Here is a 24,010-nt window from a genome sequence, read left to right as displayed (position 1 = left end):
GTAGGAAGGGTGGTGCTGGTCTCTTCTCGCTAATTCCTAATGACAGGACAAGGGGAAATGGCCTCAAGTTGCGTCAGGGTAAGTTTAGGTTGGATATTCGGCGGAAGTTCTTTCCTGAACGAGTGGTGAGGCACTGGAACAGGCTGCCCAGGGAGGTGGTGGAGTCACCAACCCTGGAGGTGTTTAAAAAAAAAGTACATCTAGCACTTGAGGCTGTGGTGTAGTGGTTGGGTGTGCTGGGATGAAGGTTGGACTAGATGATCTTCAGAGGTCCCTTCCAACCCCGAACATTCTGTGATTCTGTTGCTTACCGAAGCATTGCCACAAAGCTTGGAGGATGGTTTAGTCAACAGTATTAGGGCTAACCCTTTTTTCTATTTAATTTACTTTCTTTTTCCCCTATTGGATCTTTCTCACTGGTGTGTACAGTAACTTTATCATCTAAAGATCCCTGAGCAGGTGGTGTCTCTTAGCTAGCATAACTACCCAACTTTTCACCATTATTTACTGACAAAAGGGATTTCATTTGGTAACTAAGGCATGATTGATTTTTCTTTGAAAAAATTTTTGTCTGCCTGCCTTGTGTTTTGCAACTGAGCAACATCATGGTACGTTTCGTTTGTCACCAGTGTCAGCAAGCTCTCCTGTGATGCCTGAAATAGTTTCACCAGTTTGAGGCTTAGTGTGACTTGGATGAATAAGTTGCATCTTACAGGGCGGCCAAATGAAAGAAATGTGGATTTGTAAGTCTCCTTGGTGAAAAAGTACATCAACTCCAGATCAGCATTGCTTAACTATGACAACAGCAAAATGAAAAATGTGGGAAAGGTGTTGCTATGCCTTTCAGTTTTGTTTTGTTTTGTGGGGGGTTTTTTCTGCAGAAGCCCTGTTTTGTTAATCTATGGCCAAAAGATTTTGAAAACAGAGTTACATAATGAAGTACGTTGTTTGTTTTTGTGGGTTTTTTTCAAAATAGATCATGATTTCAGTTTGAACAGTATGTGTAGTAGTGTCTTCTCCCAATAAGTGAATTGTGCATTTAACTCTTTTTTTTTTTCTCACAGAGATTTAAGACTAAAACATTCGCTATTCTGTTTTCTCTCAAGCTGAAACTTTTCTTACTTAGAAAAAAATAAGTTAACCTTCTTTAAAATTTATCTTGCAGTTCTTAAAATCTCAAGACATGTATTTCCTTGGACTGTTGTCTTTGCTTGTTTGGCAAAGCGAAGCGTTCAAAACAAATTTTCCGGATGAAACCATTGCGGAGCTTTCTGTGAATGTTTACAACCAGCTGCGAGCTGCGAGAGAAGATGAGAACATTCTTTTCTCCCCTCTGAGCATCGCAATAGCCATGGGAATGGTGGAGCTTGGAGCCCATGGAACCACTTTGAAAGAAATTCGACATTCCTTGGGTTTTGACAGCTTAAAAAATGGTAAGGCCTTTTAATCATGTTTTGCTGTGGGGCTTTTTGTCTTACAGAAACAGATGGCGATGCCTGAGCGCTGCTGGAAGTGGCCTGGTCATGTCCATGGCTTATTAATCAGGAGGTTTCTTGGCATCCTGTTTGATGGCCTGAGCGTGCTGAACCACGCTTCAGCGCATCCTGCGTAAGCCGAGCAATGCAAACACACAGCCCAGGCTTGGGCACCTGGATCATAAGCAGTTGTGGTTAACTGTTGATCTTGTTTTCTGCTTGCAAAATAAGTTTACCTTTGCCTCTACAGTTATAGGAGCATTTTTAGGAGCGTAGTTTTTTAGGGATTGTAATGAAACCTGAAAAGGAAAATAGTAGTTTAACCAATATTGCTTACAAGAAAGTATGGAAATCTTAGTAATTATTAGTAATTCTTTCACACAACTTGTTTGATTCTTGTAGGTAAAACCTTGTAGGTTCTTTAATTCTTTGTTGCTAATATTGTCGGTGTTTCTTGATGTTGATGTTTGAGTTAATTCAGGAAATATCAGCATCTTGGCTGTTTCAGCACAATACGTGATGTGTTCCTGTCAGCTTTTCTGAGAAACGAGATCCATTGCTTTAGCAGAGACCCATAAGACCCAGAAAAGCTCACTGTCCTCTTCATAGGATGGGATGAGTTAAGTCCTGTGCCTGGGTGCAGCGCTGGGCTCTGAGGTACAAGCTCACTCCGTTAGTGCAGGCAACAGGAGCACAGCTGCAAAGGGAGGGGGCATGAGTAAACGGCAAAAAAAGACTTGGAATGGGCAATTTCTGTGAATTTTGATACCAAAACAGTTGGTTTGAAACCTGCGTGACATTTCTTATTTGTACAATGGACCGAGCTTTAAGTCTTTGGTGAAAGGATCTTGGGGAGGAACTTCTGAATACAGTGATGAAGATGCCTTCAGCAGTACCACTGCACAGATGATGTCTCTCTGTGGAGACAACGGCACATACTTAGTTCTACAGTCCGTGTCTAAAACATGGATAAATTAACCCTTAGCTATAGTTGAAGAAGTTATGCAGTTGATTTGAGCTGGACCCGTTCACTTTTCTTGCATGTGAGTGATATTCAGGGGAACTATTCCAATGATTTCTGCTTGGAATGTATCATTTCATTCCATTTTTAAGGGCGCTTTTTTGGTTTATGTTTTTTTTGTTGGGGGGGGATGTTTGTTTTAAATTGGAAATTTCCACTTCAGGTAGACGATGCAACAGTACAAGCTTCCTATATTAAAGCAGAGACTGCTTTAATCCTACTCACTATTCCTCATCACGGGGGTAAATGATTCTGTACTACCCCATGCAGGATCCTGGGAAGTCTGCGGGGAAGTCCTTAGCCTTCAGAACTTGGTGTTCATTTTTCCGTAAACAATTGGCTTTTAGGATGTAACAAAAATTGTGTTCTGATCTAGTTGAGAGGCGTCCCTGCCCACGACAGGGAGCTTGGATTAAATGATCTCCTAAGGTCCCTTCCAGCCCAGGCCATTCTATGATTCTGTGATTTGTGGTGGCAAGACATCCAAGTGTGACTTGTAGGAATAATTTTTTTAATTACTGTTCTGGTGTTGAAAGGATTGCCATCGATAGCTTTGTCTGGTGTGGGAGCTGAATGTCTTGTTAGTTATGCTAATTATAGGTAGTAGAAAAAAATAACTGAATGTCTTGTTAGTTATGCTAATTATAGGTAGTAGAAAAAAATAAGCTCTAAATAATATGTTCTGCCTTCTAGATAGTTCCTACAGTGTGTAGGATTAGAGACAAGTTTATTTTTAAGAAAAGACTTTCCTCTTTTTTCTTTTTTTTCGGCATGCATAAAATGTGTTTATGAACTTCCAGCGGAGAAAAAAGCCCAACATGGATTAACTTTCTTTTCTGAAATACTGAAGCTGTTTTTCTTTCCTCAGGTGAAGAGTTTAGCTTCTTGAAGGACCTTTCTGATATGGCAACTACGGAAGAAAGTCATTATGTTCTGAATATTGCTAACTCTCTCTATGTGCAAAATGGATTTCATATCAGTGACAAATTTTTGCAGTTGGTGAAAAAATACTTCAAAGCTGAAGTAGAGAATATAGATTTCAACCAAAGTGCAGCTGTAGCTACCCACATCAATAAGTGGGTGGAAAATCATACAAATAGTAAGTCCACATGATTCTCTTTCATACGCTTCCTGCAGCAAGTGTTTGCATTTCCAAAGTTATATGGTGTTACTGAATTGTTACCTGGATTTTGATCTGTTCCATTTGATGCTAAAGCATCTTCTTCCATAAAAGAATTCTGGTGTCAAGTGTCAAGTCTTTGTGAAATTGTATTTTTTCTCCTGTCCAGGAGTGATCTATCTTAAGTGATATGAGCCATTGTTAATCATATAGTGGTAACTGTCTAAATGTTTTTTTTTCACCTGTCTTACTATCTTAAAGTAACCCACCACTCACTGAAGGAGCTATTCTAATGGTAGGCATTTTAATAGCATTTTAATACTGATTTTGGTATAAAATTACAAAAGAAAAAGATAAAAATAGTTGTCAACAAAGGACTTACCTGGCCTGTGCTTTGAATGTGTGGAGTATCACTGTTTCTCTGAGAAGCTCGTAGTTACAAGGTACTTGAGAAATAGAATACTAAGGAATACAAAAGATGCATTTGAACCACAAAACCAGACCGTATAATGTAATCTCTGCCAGTGTGAGGGAACCAGATAGCATGTTGAGGGAGGAGTTGATTCTAGGAAGACTGTCAACAGAGTTTCACAACACAGATTTGCAGCAGGGGAGCAAGCAAAAAATTACTGTTGCAGATACGTGTATTCAGATCTGTGTGATGTAGTGCTTCCTTCTCTTGTGGAATCCCAAAGATGTGGCGTTTTCTGCGTAGAATCTCAAGGTATGGGAGTGAAGTTTAGTCTTCTGTTGTGGGGATCAAAGCATCATCTCATTGTAGTTCATCTAGCATGCTCTGCAGGTTGATATTTTCAGAGCAATTCGGCAGGGTCTGGCTCTAGCATCAGTTGCACCATGGTAAATTTGGAGGTTTCAGAATTCCCTGTAAGGAATTAACACAGCCCCATGTAGGCTGATGATTTAAGTATCCATAATGCTTTATGGAAATGTATGGCATCCAAGTGGAAAATCTCCTCATATACCACTTTTATTCCAGTTTGAAAATGGTATTTTTGTTTCCCCAAGGGAAAATGGCAGCTATTATATTCATGATAAATTCTGCCCTTTATCTCAAGCTACAGAAAATAGAGGAGATGTAAGTGATGCAGCAGATTGCAGAGTGTTCTCAGAGAAACAAGGTCTCTGCAGAACAAGTAAAATTAGTATAGGAAAAACAGCAAGTTCTCCTGCTTAGCACCTGCCCCGAGCTGACCGAGCTCGTAACCGTTGCCCTGGAGGGAGCTGTGCAGAGCGAACCAAGGCAGCTGCGAGTCCCTCAGCGTTAGGTTGCGATAGTAACAGTCCCCCAGCCCTGGCTCTGGCCACTCCATCTCATCCTCTGCTGCCTGCCAGCTCTGATGCAGGAGGCTCGTTTTCATGTTAAGAAAGGGGTACAGGACAGGCAGGTTCCCGGTTCCGGCATGTTAGACAGAAAACACAGCCATCAAAAGTCTCTTTGGCCAGAAAAATTCTTTATGTTACATTAATCTGTTAACAAGATGTGGCTGAAAAACATATTGGGAGTATGAGGTACCGAATAGAAATGGAAAAACTGAAAGTGTGCACCTTAGTTTTTCTTTTTTTGGTTCCAACCGCAAAAAATGAGCGTGGCAGCGTCAGTCACATTTCATTTCTGAGAACGTTCTAGATAAAATGAAGTACAAACAGCAAGGCAGAAGCCATGCTGCCCTATGATGCACGCATTTCACACCAGTTAGTGTCATATGCTCTAGAAAGCTGAATTAGTTTGTACTTTAAACCACAGATTAAGAAATAATAATCAGACTGAGGAATGTGTTTATTTTAACACTTTGCATTGCAATGTCAGTTCAAAATAGAAGTGAGCAAGAATACTCTCTGAAGTAGGCTGTAATTCTTCAAGAATAGTGACAAATCTGGTCAGTGCAGCATATTTAACAAACTCAAACGGCTCGCTTTTCAGCAAAATAATTGTAAGATAAGCTAAGGCAGGTAGCAGACTGTATTCTGATGTAAATGACTTCTTTAGAAGCAGGAGCAAAGCAGCTGCCATGCTCATCTGACATACCTCCCATGGATAGAGCAGATGCTAGATGTTTTTCTCTTTTGCTTTTCAAGAGCTAATGTCAGTGGAACAAATGCTGTGAATTTATGTGGGGTTTTTTTATGATTAGTCCTCACTTTGAGGAGGATATTACTGAAGAAGAATGCTTCCTTCCTTCAGAATTAGCCCAGTGAAGTTCCATTGAGTATCCTTATACACTTTAAATTAAGCACTCATTTAAGTGCTTGTTTGGATTGGAGCCAAAGTTTATAGACGTGACCTTAAGATGACGGTGCTGAACTGTATTATAGCACCCGTGTGAACATTCCTTATGTGACCCTTTTTTCATTTGGTTTCATTGTGGGTTATTTTAAGGAGTGATCAAGAAACAGTTGACTAACATGTACTTGATGGAAGGGTTTCCGCACTTACACTGTGATTTAGGTTTACAAAACACTGGCAGTTTAATTTGAGATTTAATGGAACATCTGAATTGGAAATTACACGTTAGCACAGCTTTTTATTTTCCTGCATTTTTCAAGCTGTCTTGAGTTTTTTGATTTAATGCTCAATTTGACATGCAGACTGACAATTGATTTTCTTCTTAGATATGATCAAAGACTTTGTGTCTTCAGAAGATTTTGATGCCCTAACACGTTTGGCTCTCGTCAACGCAATCTACTTTAAAGGCAGTTGGAAATCGCAGTTCAGGCCTGAAAATACCAGAACTTTTTCTTTCACTAAGGATGATGAAAGTGAAGTGCAGATTCCAATGATGTACCAGCAGGGAGAGTTTTATTACGGTGAGTTGGACCTTTAGCTATTTAATGATAGTAACTCTTCCTGTAATAGACTTGTTGCAGCAATATTCATTTGTATTGTTGTCTATTCTTTCACCTAGAATTTAAACTGTCGTGTTTGCCCGATAAAGGGACTCTGATGTCATTTTGTAATGTGTGCACTTGTGTATTATAACTAGTTAGCAATAACTATCTTTTTCTTGATTACTTTTTTTTTAGGTGTGCGTTTGCCTCATGGTGGATCTCAGAGATTTTTATCCATTATATCTAACTTATTTACAATTCTTGAGCTAGTCCTGCTTCTCACTAAAATATTGTGCTATGCTAAATATTAAAACGAGTAACGTTTGCTCGTTACTGTTGTAATGACCTTAGAAAGGTACAATAGGAGTTCTTTGAACAGCAGAACCAACGATGGTTTTTATCTCTAGCTTGATGCTGGATTCTACAGCGTCTAGCATTGGCAGTATTTCACTCAGTCTCATCATAAAAAAATTTCTTCTGAATAAAAACCTGCCTATTTCCACAAAAGTCTTTGCTGCTGTAGCAACTCCTAGACTTTTCTCTGTCTACCTAGTGGAAGTTAAGTAATAGGTTCATAAAGAAGTGTGATTATCTACAAACTGTGTGGTTGTATAAGCTTGTTTTCTTTAAGAAAGCAGACCTAAGCTTCAAATCCCGTGATGAAGAAACCAATATAAATTTTGTTCAGAATAGAATAAAGAAAATATTTCTAATATGTCTTGTTGTTGTGTTTCCTTTTGTAGGAGAGTTCAGTGATGGCTCCAACGAAGCAGGCGGTATCTATCAAGTTCTGGAAATCCCTTATGAGGGAGATGAAATCAGTATGATGATCGCTCTTTCCAGACAAGAAGTTCCACTGGCCACGTTGGAACCACTGGTTAAAGCTTCCTTGATCCATGAATGGGCTAATTCTGTAAAGAAGCAAAAAGTGGAAGTGTATTTGCCAAGGTGAGAATACGCTTCTGTGTCAGCAGAAGGAGAAAGTGCATTCAGATTGATCGGAGTAGCAGAGTAGGTAAAACTTGAACGCCTTGATCAAGCCTGCAGTTATGTCGCACCCACGTCAAGGTTGCTTTGACAAGGAAGCCCAGGGGGTGCGCAGTGCAGACTGATGGCTGTTAGAGCAACACATGAGCGCTGCATTTGCATCCCTTTTGTACGTGAGCTCCAGAAAGGAGAATTTAATCATCAGGAATGTATCCACTCTGGATAAAGTTCAGGGTGTTGCAGAACTCGTTATGGATAGGTTCTTTTTAGACAGGAGCCACAGAAATATTGCAAGTCTGAATTAACAAAAGCTGAAATGTTTCATTTAGGTCCTAATTAGATTTCTGTGTGCTAATTAAAAAAGTTCTATTGGTGTATGTTGTTGTAGATACAGATGGTTCAGTCTTGACAGGTAATTCCAGTCAATGTGTGTCTTTTGTCTTTTTTTCTTGGCTGTAATAAGTGCTGGGTTGTTTGTTTTCCTTAGAGCAATAGAATAACAACGTGTTACCAGGAGGGATGAAACTTCTGTCAGTTGGTTTGTAGGCACAAGTTGTGTGTGCTCAGTGGCATATTTGCTCACATACACCACTTAGTTATCTTCTGTAGAATTCTGTCTCATTTGCCTTCAAATATTTTTCATGCTTGCCCTGCACTTGACTTAGTAACAGAATTGTTTACTACTAAATGTCAGTGATAATGTATAGTTGGTGTGTGATGTCCTTCAAGTGATTCATAATGATTTCATTGAAGTGTTTCTATAACAGTATGGCAGAAGTTTGATGTAGATTACTTCTGCTTTTGTGCCACTGTGCAGCAGGTACAAGGCTGCAGAAGATAAACTCTAGAGAACCCCTTTTAATCATTAAGATAGTTCTTAGTTTTCAGATGACTTGGAGGTTTGAGTGTGTTCCATTTTGCATGTAAAGAGAAGGGCAAGAATCCCTGCAGTTTAGCAGCTTCCTTTCCAAAGGAAAGACCGCTTTGAAGAAGCAAACTGCAGCAATGAAACAAGGGTAGCCAGGGTAAATCAGGTTGAGATGGACTGGTGCTGTCAGCATGCCCTGATTCCAGCCTGACCTGGAACTCTACTTCTCTTTAAGGCTTGGACACTTGGAGTCAGAGTGGTGAGAGAACAGCAGCATTTTGGGGCTTTTTTTCTCTGCCCAATAGTAATAGTTCCTTTCTTTTTTCAGTAGTGTTTCCTTCGAAGAAGCAGGAAGAGCAGCAAAGAGCTGCATTGCAGCTTTTATACAACCTGAGCCTACTTCACACTGTTCTGTCACTTTTATTGGCTTTTCTTTGGAGCTTCAGCCCCCAGGAGCTTTAGTATTAACAGTCCACTAAGATACAGTCGAGGGGTGGTTCTCCAAGGCAATTTCTCCTGTGGGCTTGGGCAAGTGTTATGTAAATGTTATTGAAGAGTAAAATATGAGGATTATTCCATCCCTTAAGCATTCCTTTTATAAGTGGAGCATTTCACAGCCTGTGTGTCAGGTGCAGAAGTTGGACATCTCTCCAAGAATTCCTGGTGTGCAAGGTCCACAGCAGAAGTCTCTCTCTGGTTGTCTGGGGAATCTGTGAAACTAGCTTCCGACTTCAGGCAGCTTAGGTATCTAAAGTTCAATATCTGAATGTCATTAAAAACATGTTCTGTTTATGACTTGGATTAAGTTTATAGGGATAGTTTTGGGGTTGGTTTGCTTTGGACCAAAAGCAGAGACCTCGGGGTTCTCTGTAGCCAGGTTCTCAGATGTGAGTTTGAGACCTAGCCGATGCCTGGTCATAAAATGTCCCTATTTATTCCACCCTCAGGCTAGTGTCATGCCTGCCACTTATCTAAGAACCTCGAAGAACTTGGTAAACACTTGCAAAGTAAGGCTACACAAAGGCAAAACAAGTGCAACCAGGTGCTGGTTACCTTTTGGTATTTTCAGATTATAAAAGATAGCTGTCATGAGCGTGACATTCCATATGGTAATACTGCAGTTTCCTTACAAAAACTCCAAAGATTAATTGCACCCTCCCAAGGTGTTGGGTTTCCCTTAGGGATTCAGAGGTGATCTACAGGATTTTATCAATGCTCTAAATAAACACTTCATAAATATTTTATGCTCTGACTCAGAAAGGCATGTTATGAAATGCGGCCTGCAGGCTCTGTCCTCTGAGAAATTGAAAGCAGCAGTGGAATAAAATTAAATTTTTATATTCTGAAAGATGCTATCCAATTTTAAAGTGAACATTTTTTAAACTTATACATTTGTAATAGGAACTGAATGACTAGCCAAAGCAGAGTTAATCACAGCTTTCCAATTTCTGTCTGCATTATCTGTGTGCAAATGGAATTGTGTATTATTCCTCTTAATAGCAAAGGAGAGATTTGTACAGAATTGTTAAATTATGCTCTCTCATTTTCATTTTCAAATCATTGTTTCCAGTTTAACCCAGACTAGAGTGATCAACATTTTAATCCACTTTTTGCATAGGAGTGAAACAGACCATGAATCTAATTTACAAAGCTGTCTCTCTAACATAAATTATTCGAAGAGCATAGGAGGAACTAGTACCTAGTAACGGTGCTACAGTCTGCAGATCTGCTTTTAAGGATCGTTCCAGTATGCCTAGCTCTCTCTAATGACCTTTTTTGCTTTTTCTTACATATAAAATACCTTAAAAATGCCTTAGAAGCTATTGAAATTATAAGGGTTTTTGTTGATTGTTTTTTGAGGTTTTTTTTAGCTTAAGATTCTTTTTTTTCTCAAAAGAAACCACCCAAAAACCTAAAAACACCCCACCCAAAAAACCCCGAAACAACTCCGAACCCAAAAGCTCCAGACATTCTCTATTTTTTTTAAAATGTGCTCTCTTGAGTCCTCTTTTCCTGAGGACTAGGCTAGTGCTGATTGCTGGTACAATCACAGGAAGGGCATAAACCTGTCCCACTGCAGTACGTACCTGTCCATCTTCTGCAGCCCGAATTCAGCCTTGGATGGAAGGGCCTTGCAGAAAAAGAACCATAACCTGCCTTGCTTCACCTGCTCAGAGCAGCCATATGGGAGGTTTCTGTTTTCTTTTGCTGTTACTGTGGGATTTTTGTTGCTCGATTGTTTGCTTTCAGGCTGTTAAATCCTGCAGGCTCATTCTAGCACCTCAAGATAACCTGGCTGAAGTTCCAACTGAATTACTGGAATTTAGATCACCTGGCAGCTTTGCCTTTTCGGCTGCTTGCTATGTTAAAATAGCGATTCAGATCCTGAGGCACTGTCCTCCAAGAATATTGTTGATTTCAACCAATGGAGCAATTTTCTTTCTTTGCTTTTTGTTCTGCAAAATTTATCATGTTGGAACAAATCTGAATACCTGTCGTTTCTTGCTTTTGCTTATTCAGAACTCTTAACTAATTCTTGAAATTATAGTCTTTGGGATGAATCACACTAGGTTGTAGTTCACTTCTGCTGTATAACTAGAAAGTGTCCAGTAATCTTCCTTGATTCTTTGGATTCTGAGTGCATAAGGACTTCACAAAGAATTCAGCATTTCAGAAGGGCTGCACAGCATTGTAAAAGACGAAGCCATCTTTCTTCTGTCTTGAAAGTCTGTAAAATAGAAGGAAGATGGCCTGATATGGTGTGTTAAAGTTAATGCTCTATACAAAACCTGAAGTTTCAGATACGTAACTAAGGAGACTGTCAATGGCATAAATTCATCATTTTAATCTAAGGCTTGTGCAGGTTTTAAATTTTGTGAAAATACCATAATTCTCTGCTAAACTCTCCGGAGAACTGTTTGTTAGTGTCTCAATCTAATTCTACTTCCTAAACATCTTATTCTGTCCTTTGTTTCAAGTGGGAGAGATCCCAAGATGGTCAATATCCAGGGAAGTATTTTTGTTAAGATACTTAGACTGCGTTCTGCGTGTAGGAAGTAGAGAAGACTTTACAAAAGAACATTGTAAAAATAAATAGGTAACTCCTGTCTTCACTTCTCCTTGACTTGAGCTAGTAGCTGATAGGCAGAGTCACTATCCCTTAACGTCTTTCTGCTCGGTGCTTTCTAAGGTGATCTGGAGAAGCATCTATCCATGAGCGCGTGTGTTGGTGAACCTTCTAGAACTGCTTTAAGTACAGAAGCTCTGCTTAACACACCAGACTTTCTATTCTGGTCCTATGGTGAAAATACCTCATCTTTTCTTCAGTGGCTGTTTCTCAGCCTTCCCTTTGTGGCTTTTAATGCTTGAGTTGCAACTATTTCGTGACTTCTCGTACTGAAGTATTGAAATTTATTACTTTTTTTTCATAGTATTTTTAGCATCAGAAACACCTAAAAGATTGTGGAAGAAAATACAACCATCTGGTTCATTATATGTGACAAACACTGCAAATAACCGTGTGTCAGGGCTAGTGTCATGTAGTTCAGCGTTTCCAAAGGCTGGAGGTACAGCAAATGCCTGGCTCAGGAAGTGAAATTGAATCTCTCTTCTGTGTTCTAGGTTGTCAGCTTTGATTTTGAGTATCTACATCACTGTCCATAAAGAATGCAAAGAAATCCAAATCTGACTGGAGGATGCTCATACTGAATATTTATGCCGGATTGCATAGCCTGAAATTAAATTCTGAAGTGTAAAGCAGCCCTATTATTTTTCAGAAGAGGCTAGTTCTGATGTCAGCTAAAATACTTGAAATATCCTTAATAGCTTATCTGTAACTCTCACCGCTCTTTAGAGCGTGTGAGAGAGGAGGGGAGATTCTGTTTTGAATAGTGACTTAGAGGAGGGTTTTACTATATGACAAAACTAAGAGGGGAGAAGGGAACTAATTAGTTTTATTTTTGTAAAGGGATACTCTCGTATTTATATGGCTAATGTGGTATTTTTCAATCTGCTTTATTTGTCATAAAAAGCAGGAACTTGCTTTTATAGATATTGTGGATACCTTTACTCATCCACCTGCTCAGTATTTGCCTTTCCAGAGGTTTCTTTCAGTCAGGGCTGTAGCCTCTATCCAGTAATTGCTGCTCTCCTTCATGTAGGGATTCTTTAGCAATATAACCAATGGACTTTTCTGCATTTTCTTTTTTTCAGATGCATATTCAGCTGAGGCTTTATGAGTTGGAGTTTTCTTGTTTTGGGGTGTTTTTTTTTCAAAAACATCTCCCAAACCCCTCCCTCAATTAGTATGCAAAAGCATCTTTTGTCATGCTTGCTTTCTGGGTCACAATTCATTGCTTAGCAGATTTCTCTCTAGTGGTCCAGAGACTTATTAATCCCACCTGATTTCCATTTATATCTCACAGTGGGTCTCTGCAGTTGGAAAAAATACTGGTTTGCAGTTATTTTTTTCTATTTGGAGCTCAAATTTTGCTTTTAATGTCAAATTTTGCTTTTTATGCAGACTTCTCTTGCTTCTGTCCTATCCTGATACTCCTTACTGGTTTGACATTGCTAGTTAATAGCTAAATTGTCTTGAAAGCCTGATACATCTAGCACTAACTGTGGTGAAATAAAAGCCAGAAAGGGAAAAGTACAGCACTCTGAAAATTTTATGGAATGCATTTTGACATTCACTTGCCTTTTCTGTTTGTAAGGTAGGTACAGTTGGATGTGTTTTTCGAAACGTAATAATAGGGTTTTACTATAGAAAGAAGTATTTCTGGATTTATTCACTCTGGCTTTATTCAATGTGCACAGACAGGACCTCTGTACTGTTTGACTCTACTTAACTCTGGCATTAGGAGTCAAGTCTCAATTCATCTTTCTTAGGGTTTTTACTGAAGTCCATAAAATAGGTCTGGGCATATGCTACAGTCATGTGGCGAGAATAAAGCTTGTCAGTACTTTTGGAGCCTGGAAGCCAGGGAAACTTGGAGGAAAGGACAACTTGTAAGATTTGCCTCTTAGCTTAAAGCTAAAATTGTGCATAAGGTCTTGAGAGCTCCCTGCCTCTGCAGCTTTTGACCAATCTGTCCACAGCTTTCTAAGCGGAGAAGAGTGCTAAGAGGACACGTTTCTCTTTCCTTTTGGCTATTTCCAGGTTACCTCATATGTGTACCAGCATCTCATTCATTAAGATAACGCTTGCTTTTGGTGGTGGTGGTGGTTTTGGAACAAACGCGGCCACACTGACTGACGTGGAATATGCCAGAACACCATGAAAAGCTTCTTCCAGCACGTAGATCTTTCTTGGTGTCTTCCCAGGACTGCCAAAATAATAAAATCACAAGAGTCATTTCTTGTGCTTTTATTCCAGGCATATCCTGGAATTCATCCGGACACGGTACAGGAACACTTGAGAGATGCCATCAGTGATATATCAATCCTGAACTACCTCCAGATCTTATTTTAACATGTAAAATTCTTCTCAGGGTAATGTCTAATATCTACTCGATCGTAGTTTTTTGGCTTCTAGTGGCGTTTCTGAGTTCATTATGAATGTACATTGTGTATTGGATTTTTCTCATTCTGTGTAAATGTTGTAAGGGAGGAAGATCCACTTAACTCTTCTCCAGTTGTCTTTCGATGGCCCCATCATTCATTTTCAAGCTTCCAAAGTTTGTACATGCTGAGGTATCGTACATCTCAGCTCTTCATCAGCTCTTCTCTGCTCAGAGTTCTGGGCTCTACTTTCTTCAGAAAAGAAAGTGGTTTTTAAATGTGGTTGAGGAAGTTTATTCCTGAAAAAGGAAATTGCATAGAAGCATGTGTTGTTTTATTGGGTTCCAGCACAGGTAAAACACATCACTAAGGACTGCAGCATAATTACAGACTTGTTTCTGACTGAAAGGCTTGCTGGAGGAACTGGAACAGCACCTTGTGGACTATGTATTTTGTGCTGTATGGTTATAACCACCACTGTCAGCATAATGTAAATCACTGATGATTTGTTCGGTCCCTCTATACAGAACCTGTAACTCACTCACAACAAACATTTATAATTACACTCTTGTGGTTGTCTGTAGACTTGGGGTATTTTTGTTATTCTGACATATTTCTTGGTTTCTCCAGCTGTCCAGTCTGCTACTGGCCATACGTAAAGGTCTTGAGTCTTTTTTATCTTACTGACATCGGGCGTAATTTCTATAATGTTTCAAAAGCAGCCTTTGTAAATGAAACAAGCTTTTGCCCCAAATCTTGCCTTCAGGATGAATCTCAGTTTTTTCTTCCAGCAGAGTAACAGCCTAGAACACGGCTTTGCAAGCTAACCCTAAAATCCTGCAAGGTGTTCTGCTCACATGTGCCATTTGTGCTAACAACCCGTTGTTTTCCCTATTCTTTCCTCACAATCAAAACCCAATTAAAGTTTTGCCACCAGAGTAATTAGAAGCTGAGTCAGAAGTGCTTCATATTGCTGTTCGTAAATGCTGGTCTTACACAGCCTAAATAAAAATGGAGTATCTTCCTTGCTCTCCTTCTTTTCCAACAGCTGTCTTTTGAAGTTTGTCCTGTCCTTTGCCTTATTTGATATTCTATTCTAGTATGTGTACAATTAAATTCAGTTTTTATAGTAAAGCTTTTGTATAAGAGGTAAGCATTTATATTAGCTCCCGCATAATTTTGCACTGAGGTTTTATGGTCAGGGACTGTACATACCATTAGCATATTTCTGATTGCTTCTGCATTAGAAAAAAAAATCCAGCTGCGAGACTGAACTAATTTGTTGATAAACATTTTTGTATAAGCCAAATCTCCTACTTTGCATTATTTACCTCGGTATTACAGTTGTCAGCACTTAAAAATTTTAACCTTCTAGTAACAAGAAGTACTGCTCACATCTGGGCTTTCTGTAATTTTCTGTTGCGTTCTCTAGGTTCACTGTAGAGCAGGAAATTGATCTGAAGGATGTCTGGAGAGGTCTGGGAGTCACAGAGCTGTTCAGGAGTAGTGCGGACCTCACTGCAATGTCTGGTAAGAGGTTCTTGTACTGACTCTCAGGGTATTTCAGGAAGTACTAAAATCACCTAAGGATAACCAACAAACTCTTCAAATTGTTTTTTATTTAAAAAAAAAAAAAAGCGCCTTGTAGTAATTCCTTGAATTTTTGTGATTTTTATGTAACGTAAGAATGTGCTCACTGTTGGGGCGGGGGAGAAATCCATCAGGGGGTGTGGGTGTGTGTGGGCTTGGGGGATTTTTGACCTGGGAATGTTCCCTCCAAGTATTTCAGAATTGGATCTCAATAGGAATGTAGAGAAAGCATTAATGCTGTGCAAGAGACGGATCCACGTTAGAGCAATATATGGCTTCAGTGCCTTCGTGGCAAATGGGATTTGCACAAGGGGGTCGTCAGCTTTTATCTCCTGAGGCTATTTGTTCACGGCATTGAGCGTTAAAGCTACTGTACCGTGGGCATCTCCCCAGATACTGGCTTTATAGGAGCAGGGAAAGAAAGAGTTCCGAGATAAAAGCAATTTAGTCACCTGTGCTGTTGCCTATTTCAAGAGGTTGCTGACACTTCATTTTCAGAAGTTAGTCACACTTAGAAATGCAGGTGGAAATGAGATATATTTATGCTTTTAATACCTCCTGGAAGGCAGCGCAAAAGGTAGTTGTTTAAATTTTGCGTAGCAGAAGTAGCCACACAGTGGTGTATTTACAGTGGTCTGTCTAGACCTGAATTTTGGCAAACCCGCCTGTTCTCTATCTGGAAGCACAGACAGTGTGAAATCACTGTCATTGTGCTCATAATTCATGCTTATATACTGCTCCCTGGTTATTTCTTAGCTCTGTGGGTTACTGCCTAATCAGCCAGATAGATTCTCAACTGATGGGAAATATCTGCTCTTAATTGTCTGTCTCTGGAAGCAATAACACCACCAATGGTGATGAACCTTCCCTTAAAATTTACAGCAGAAATGTTTGTGATATTCATATCCTTTTTTGCTTTGGCCAAATTTGAAATATTGGTCATAGTGCATCATGTAGCTTATTCTACTGTTTTGCTACTTCTGCTTTTCCAGTGAAATTGTGGTAAAAGCTAGAGTTAGCTGATGTGAAAAGAATTTAAATAAATGAAATATCCTTTTTTAAAGAAATACCATTTTACTGAAGAAAAACCTTCAGTTTCCCTGTCACCCCAAAGAAAAGTAAGCTTTCCAGTAAATTCTGGTCTATATATAGAAAAGTACTTACCTGAGGAAAAGTACTAAGGAGAATGGAAGATGCGCAGGGGAAATTGAACCACAAAAGCAGCGCTTGGCTCTTGTTTAATTTAAGATCCACCTATATTTTGGAGAATAATTTGGTAGTTGAGAGGTCAGCAGAAAGCTTGGAACGTGCCTGTATTTTAATCCATGTGACTAACGATTTGTTTAAAGTTCTGTATTTTTTGAAAATTGTACAGTACAAAATCAAAATACCATGTTTTGCATAACTGAGTTAACTCCTCTGCCATTTAAAGATCAACTTGTTTATTAAGTAATGTAGAGCAGCATATAGAGAGAATTCATGAGCTTTACTGCAGCTTTCTTTTCACTTAAGAGGATATGTGCCACCAGGTGATGAGAAGCTCATTAATAAATTAAGAAAATGATTTTGAAGTAATGTCTTTAATGAAAACCCCACTGTTGATGCTATGCAAATGAAATTTTAAGTAATTAAAATACAGAATGTGTTTCCTATTTCTGATTTTCACAGTGTAAAATAGGGAGGAGGAAGGGGGGGGAAAAAAGTCATGAAGCAAAATATTAAATATTGAAGGCTTTTATAAATGCCCGAATTAGTATTTCACGTAACAAGGAAGTTGAAGCCAGAAGTTTACATGTATCTCAGTGTCAGCCCTCTGGTGGAAAATTTGGCCTTAAATGTGAATATTTGAACAAAATGTGAGACTTGAGTCTTTTAATTTCTGAAGATAGAAATAATAAAAGAAATCTAAGGAGATTTTTGAGAAATTCTATTTTATGTTTAAAAATACTCTCTTCCCCCTCTTGTATTGTTCTTGCTTTTGGCTTTTTTGTCAAGGAAAGCCTTCTGCAATTTCAGCACCGGCCCTAATCCTGTGATCAGGTCCAGGCAGAGGTTGTTGAATTCAGTGAAAACATCTATGTGGGCTTAGTGGATATAAATCAAATTGCAGGATTAGAGACTTATTTTTTCAATGTTTAGAATTTTTCTTTGCTTTTTGGACTCAATCTGAAAAATGGGAATAGGCAATTCAGTTTTACCTTCTGGGATGTCTGGATTGTGAGCAACTAAAGAGAAAGTATGTAACTCTCTTGCAGAAATGAAGTTTGTTGTCAGTTAGCACAGGTGAGTAGGAGGACGTTGCTATTTGGTTGTCTAGTTGCATGTATTCTGACTCTCACTTTAAGCAAAAGACTTTGACAGCTTTTATTCGCATCTCTGATTCCATCAGGTGTTCAAAACACTCTTGAAACAACTTCTGGTATTCAGGATTTTATAATTTACACAGCACATAAACTTGTTACTTGAGTATTTTGACACCACTTAAAATTCCCCTTCTCTTTCAAATGATTATAATATTTCTTATTGTTGTGTGATGCCTGAAATGGCAACTGCTTTTAATCTCGAGGTGACCTGCACTTCAGGGAGTAGTGAAGTGAGCTTAATGATTTACTTTCACAATATAAAGTAGTTAGAAGACCATCAGTCCAGTAAATCGCTCTTCGAAACCTTGACTGAGGTGTAGGTATAATTTTTTGGGGACTACCTAAGCTGGAAAGGCCAATAAACCTACACGCTGTTTTAAAATGAAACTTGCAGAAGAACGGGTTGGCAGCCGTGAGTAGGAGTTTGCAAGCATATGGAGTGTAATGAGAGACGAAGTGGGATGCTAACAGAGTCACGTACACTAGAAGTAAGCTCTGCTTTACTCCCACACATTAATGGGCATCCAGGCTGGGGTCCTGCAGAAAGCTTAAACTCAGATACCGAATCTCCGTGGGACTTTTCCGAGATGCCAAGGGCCAAATCATGTTGGTTCTTAAGAAAATCCAGATTTTAAGAAGCCACTAGGGAAAAAAATACCTGACAGTAGATCCTCAGGTAAGCTTCACCTCATCCACAGAGAAAGCCATAAAGGCAAGATGTGTAATAATGATGTGTATGGCATCGCAGCGTTGCAGTCAGGGGTTTGACAGTCACAAAACAGAGTAAAGAGCAGGCTGCCTGACCAACCGGTGACAGCATTCCATATGAAAATAGAATCGTTCGCTTGGGGAAGAGATGAATGAGAGGGATGTAATAGTGGCAATATGAAAAGAAGGGTCTAGAGAAAGTAAATTGAGATGTGGAATTGCTCTTTTCACCGTCCGAGGGCAAAGATATCCAATGAGGTGAAAGGCAACAAATTGAAACTAGGTACAAAGTATTTCTGATATAGAAAACTTTACCACAGAGCTATTTGCTGGGTGTTCTTTGAGGTCATGAGATTGGTAGGATTAAAAAAAATGCTTCAGAGCAATCAAAACTCTCTATACTACATCGAATGAAGGCATTTATATATTCCATGGGTTAGAAACTTTGTGTTAACAGTCAAGGAGGCAAAGCTGTGAGAATTGTGCTTAGTCTTGAGGTAAGTAGATGTCGTACGTGCCGTGTTTTAAAGTAACATGGTGGAAACCTTATCCTGGATTTCAGGGCAGCATTACTGGAGGCTTCCAACTGAAGCCTGGAACTAGTACAAGATTTTGCTGTCCAGTCCATGTTTTATTATGTGGAATCCCAAAGGGGATGATCTGGGACTTTTGTTGGTGAGGTTTCAGTTAAGTGCGTGAACTAGGAATTTAACTTCAGTTCGGAGTGTATGTAGCAATAATGAGATCTGCTGGGGAGAGACATTTTAAACTGCTGTCTCCTGTGATTTTGGCTTCCCATTGGTATTAGAGCTAGTGACTGTCGTCGTGAGAGCCAAAATAAATGGGTAACATTTAGATGAATAGTCCCAAGCTTTCCCTCGTTAGTCAGCCTTCAACTAGAATTTCAGTGTGGTTTGGGTTTTTTTGTGAAGGATCAGAAATGCAAGATGGCGTAGCTGTCTCACTGGAGTGGTTAGATTAGATTTTTATGGTTGTGTATCTCCCTGTTGAGAAAGCTTTTATTCCTTTCTTAACTGCCTGTTGTGCTCTGTCATTACTGTGGATTTTATGCAGGTACAATAAATGTATATCTAATCCTCGTTATGTCTTACCGATGAAACGTAGTTAAACAGAATAAATGGTGTTATGTGTCTTGCTTCATGCGAGGTGCTGAGTATTCCAATAGGTCTGATATTTAGCCACTGAAGAAAAATAATGAAACATCCACTGGCTTAAGCAGGAGTAGGCTTGGACCAAAATTAAAATACTAAGCTGGAAAAGAAACAAGACTGAAAAAAGCTAGTTCCATGGTGGGTTTTGCAATAGGTATTTATCTTCAGCGTCTTTTAAATATAATGACAAGAGGAAAGAAAATACTTCAAGAATGTTATTTCTGCGTTAGGTACAATATGGGCTTCATCCATGAAAACGAGGTATTTGCTGTGTAATATCAGAACCGTTTTTCCCAAGAGTTGCATTTAAAAATCTTGTGTTCAAGGATTGCCTTTTACACTGGTTCTCTAGGCAGTGCCATACTATTTTAATATCCGTTGTGTAGGAGAGCACTACGAATTTAAGTGAGCTAAATGGTGCTATTAAATCTATTGGCAGAAGATATTTTAATGCCACTCCTGTGCACAGAGCTCTTCCTGCTTCATATAGAAGGTGGATAATGGTATCGGGGGTTTTGGCAGTGTTTGTTTTGGGTTTTTTTAAATACTTGATTCTTAGTGTTGAGACACTTGAAATATGTTTCCTTTTCCTCTTCAGATAACAAGGAACTTTTCCTTGCAAAGGCATTTCACAAGGCATTTCTAGAAGTTAATGAGGAAGGATCAGAAGCTGCTGCTGCCTCAGGTACCTGACTGAAAAGCAGAACTAAATCAAATGTCTGGTTATTCTGTGTTAATTAATTTTTAAAAACTGACTTGCTGAACAGCTAGGAAAGCTAAATAGTGTGTAGCATGAAACCACAGCATAGCAAGTGCGCTGCTTTTCAGAAGAGAATTCTGGAAGCCAACAATGTTAGCTTTTTTTTTTTTTAAATCGATGTGTTTCACAAAGAATTTTGAGCATCCTGTGGAAAGCCTCTTCTTCCTTATTTTGCTTCTGATTGTCAAGAGAATACAACCTACGATTTATATTTTCTTCATGAAACTTAAGCATTCATACTTTTTTAATCTGCTAATTGAGATGGTCAGAGGCATTTGATCCAGAATGGTTAGAAGGAGTTGAGAGTTGTTGCAATTGCTTTTTCTTAAGCTCTTGTATAGAAATACAAGATCTAGGAGATCCTGCTTTGGCAGGAGGGTTGGACTAGATGATCTCTAGAGGTCCCTCCCAACACCTAATAACATTCTATGGTTTTCCGTTTAGCACCTGATAGAATCACAGCTGGCCCCTTCTAATGCTAGGAGGCCACATGGTGGGTTTACATGGTTGTCAGGGGCTTTTGGTGAAAAGAAGTCGTGCTAGTTGCCCATATGTATTGGTAGGTGGTTTCTAAATGCCTCTTTTTGTACTAGTCCTTGAAGAAAGGAAAGATTGATTCCCTGGTCATGAATATCAGTAACTGGATTGAATTGTAGTACTGACATGGACTGACCTGTGAATCTTTATTGACAGTGCAGTGAAAATGTAAAAGTAAAAGAAACATTGGGAAATTAAATAATGTTCTGGAGAAATCCATGCATCTCCAAAAAAAATAATCACAGGGAGCCAATTTCTGCCTAATTCCCAGTTAATTTTACTTTCAACCTCAGCATTATTTAAAGACTCAAGCTAAAAGCTGCAAGATCAGCCCACTTTGTTGTTGCATATTTACTCTCAGCTTGCAGGCTTGGGGCTGTTTAAAACAGGTCAGCAGTGCTGCCTAACGTAATGCATTTTTTTCCACAAGTGAGCGGGAGTCATAACTCCTTGTAAAGTTCCGGATCCTAAAATTTATAAGCTGCTCCCTCAGCCTGGGAAATTGTGCCATTCTCCACTGTTAATCATTCCGAAAGCATAAATAGATATGCAATTACTCTGTAGGTCTCTCTGATTTTTCAGTTAGTTTTTTCATGCTATTTCTTGGTGACACTCAGTGCTGAGAGTGGGGAACTTAAGTTTCTGCTCACGAGCTTTGCAAGTATCTCTCATGGAGAGCAGAACGTGCAGTGATATTTAACAAGTTGCCTGTGTTCTTTTTCCTTTAGGAATGATAGCCATCAGCAGAATGGCAGTGCTGTATCCCCAAGTTATAGTTGACCATCCGTTTTTCTTTTTGGTCCGAAACAGAAGAACAGGTGAGAACACTGCAGATTCTTCTGCATTTTTCACACTCCAGCATCAAGGATACAGAAGAAAATTACGTGTTTTGATCAGTGAAGTGGCCTTGTATTATGAGTTTTCCCTTATTTGTCTTAGACTACCTAATATTGAAAGACTGATCTTGTTTGTGTCCTCTTAATGCTTCTCCAAGACAGACACAAAATCTTGACATAATCCTGGAAAATCTTCACAATTACATGATTAAAAACCCTGGGGAAGAAAAATTCCCCATTTTTCTTCAGAGAACACAGTGTTGCTGCCCTGAATATCCATAATTGTTGCATTTTGTAAGAGCTTGGCTGTAGTAAGACCAGTGAGATGCGTTCCTGGTACCAAATGATTTGCATAATGGACAGATATTATGGCTATGAATAATTCCATAGTGCTCTTGAAGTGTTCTGTGGCAGGCAAGGGATGAGAACAGCACTCGCCAGCAAAATGGACAATGCTTAAGTAATTCCTTAGTCTCATATTTGTAATTTGTCTTAATGATGTGGCTGTGACTGGATGACAAGACATTGCTATGACCTTCCTGGAGGTCTGTGTGTTGCGGTATCTTGCGTGTTCTGCAAGCAGACTCTGGTGGGTTTGGTTTGGCAGGTCCCTTCTGCATTTGAGATCCTCATCATAGGTATCCATGTTTATTAAACTATTTAGATGGCAAAAATGCCGACTGCAGAGCTACATAGCAGTGATAGCAACTCTTAAGAGTTGGATGTTTTTTTTGACTAAAACTAAATTGACTATCCTTGCTGTTGTAATGTAATTAGGCAAAGAATGTGTCTGGAGGACAGTATCTGCCCTTTTGCTCATTCAGAATACAAAAATCTCCCACAAAAGAAAAGTTTAAATCAGGACAGAGTAGAGCTTGGTAGCTTTGGGGCTGTTCTTAATGTTGCATGTAGAAAGAGGAATTGCCAACAATTATAGTTAAAGCCTCAAAGCTTGTTACTAATCTAGAAATTTAAGGTTAGAATCATTTTGAAAAAAACTCGTTATGGTTAATCTTCTCAAGAATACCCAGAAGTGCTTGTGATTGATTACTGTATTTAAACAGGTCAGATAGAAACATATAAAATAGGAAAGATTAAAATGATGATTAAATAGCATAGGGGATCAGTATTCATATAGACAATTCCTTGTTGTGGATTGCATGCTTTAATGTGGAGTAAATCTGTGAACTCAAAGTATCTATCTATTAATAATCGTTAACTAATTCTATGAGGAAATTTGTCCAGCAGTTCAGGCACGTTGAGGGCTGGAAGTGATCGCGAGGGTTACCATGATGAGCTGCTCACTCTTCAGTTAAGTTTAGCTGCTACCTTTGAAGCCCTCGACCCTAGAAACCAGTCCTTTGTTGTCACCACTTGGCATCAGGGACAGTACTTCCCAGGCCTTCATGAGAACCATGGAAATGAAAGCGAACCTTTGTGTTGATTTGTGGTGGGTTTTCAGTCAAGCCTTTCGAATAACCAGAGGGGCACTGAAATACAGAAGATTTCCCTGTTCTTGTCTGTCCGTTCTGAATACAAAGAGATCCTCTTCTCTGGGACTATTGACCCATTTCCTTTGGTTACCAGGTTCTCCAAGACATATTTTCCTATAACCATTGCACACCATGTGCTTTACAACTTATTATTGGAATGCATCATCTTGTAACCTCAGCTCTTCCTTTTGCTTCTAACACTTTCCCTTCCCACTTCTTCACCAGGAACCGTGTTATTCATGGGACGGGTAATGCACCCTGAAGCAATGAATACAAGTGGCCATGACTTTGAAGAGCTTTAACTGCCACCAGCTACCAAAACAGAGGAGATAAGCACATAAAGTTTGAAGTTAATATATTTAAGGTTTGCTGTGTTTTCCCCCAAGATATTGTTTAAAATGCTTTCAGATCTAACTGTGTGCAAGTCAGTTCCCAGAGGAAAGCTTACAGTATTAAAGTTAATGGTTCTGTTTTTGTCATTGTGATTGCCGTGTCCTTAAAATAAAGTTGTGTATATGTCAACAACTGTTTCTTGTTCTAGTGAATTGTAAAGCAAAAAAAATCCATTATTCATAATTTTTTTTTACAGTCCAAAGACTGACTTGATCAATCAGACAGGAGTGGAATGTGTGTGAATAATGCAAATGGCAAACCTTAATGATAATTTATTGAGTTGAAGAACTACAGCTGGAAAATGTGATCTGTTCCTGTAAAAGTAGTAAACAGACTGC

At 39.1% G+C, this 24,010-nt stretch overlaps 1 protein-coding gene across 1 annotated transcript; it reads left to right on the top strand.

Moving 5' to 3' along the window:
- Positions 1 to 1,164: 1,164 nt before the first annotated feature.
- On the top strand, positions 1,165 to 23,804 carry SERPINI1 (serpin peptidase inhibitor, clade I (neuroserpin), member 1). Its single transcript, XM_009876644.1, has 8 exons — positions 1,165 to 1,433; positions 3,365 to 3,595; positions 6,248 to 6,442; positions 7,207 to 7,411; positions 15,253 to 15,350; positions 20,252 to 20,338; positions 21,679 to 21,768; positions 23,505 to 23,804. Exons 1-8 carry the CDS (start codon positions 1,184 to 1,186, stop codon positions 23,579 to 23,581), a joined length of 1,233 nt encoding a protein of 410 aa, XP_009874946.1. The 5' UTR covers positions 1,165 to 1,183; the 3' UTR covers positions 23,582 to 23,804.
- Positions 23,805 to 24,010: the final 206 nt, after the last annotated feature.

The sequence above is a fragment of the Apaloderma vittatum genome, unplaced genomic scaffold, assembly GCF_000703405.1.
Source record: "Apaloderma vittatum isolate BGI_N311 unplaced genomic scaffold, ASM70340v1 scaffold4259, whole genome shotgun sequence".
Classification (NCBI taxonomy): Eukaryota; Metazoa; Chordata; class Aves; order Trogoniformes; family Trogonidae; genus Apaloderma; species Apaloderma vittatum.
The sequence above is the reverse complement of the archived record's forward strand: the minus strand, read 5'-3'. Positions and strand labels throughout refer to the sequence as shown.

Excerpts from the sequence above, each read along its gene's own strand:
- SERPINI1 (XM_009876644.1), top strand. The coding sequence starts at position 1,184 with ATGTATTTCCTTGGACTGTTGTCTTTGCTTGTTTGGCAAAGCGAAGCG. Across the intron at positions 1,434-3,364 it reads TTTTGACAGCTTAAAAAATG|GTGAAGAGTTTAGCTTCTTG; the intron begins GTAAGGCCTTTT and ends TTCTTTCCTCAG. Across the intron at positions 15,351-20,251 it reads GGACCTCACTGCAATGTCTG|ATAACAAGGAACTTTTCCTT; the intron begins GTAAGAGGTTCT and ends TTTCCTCTTCAG.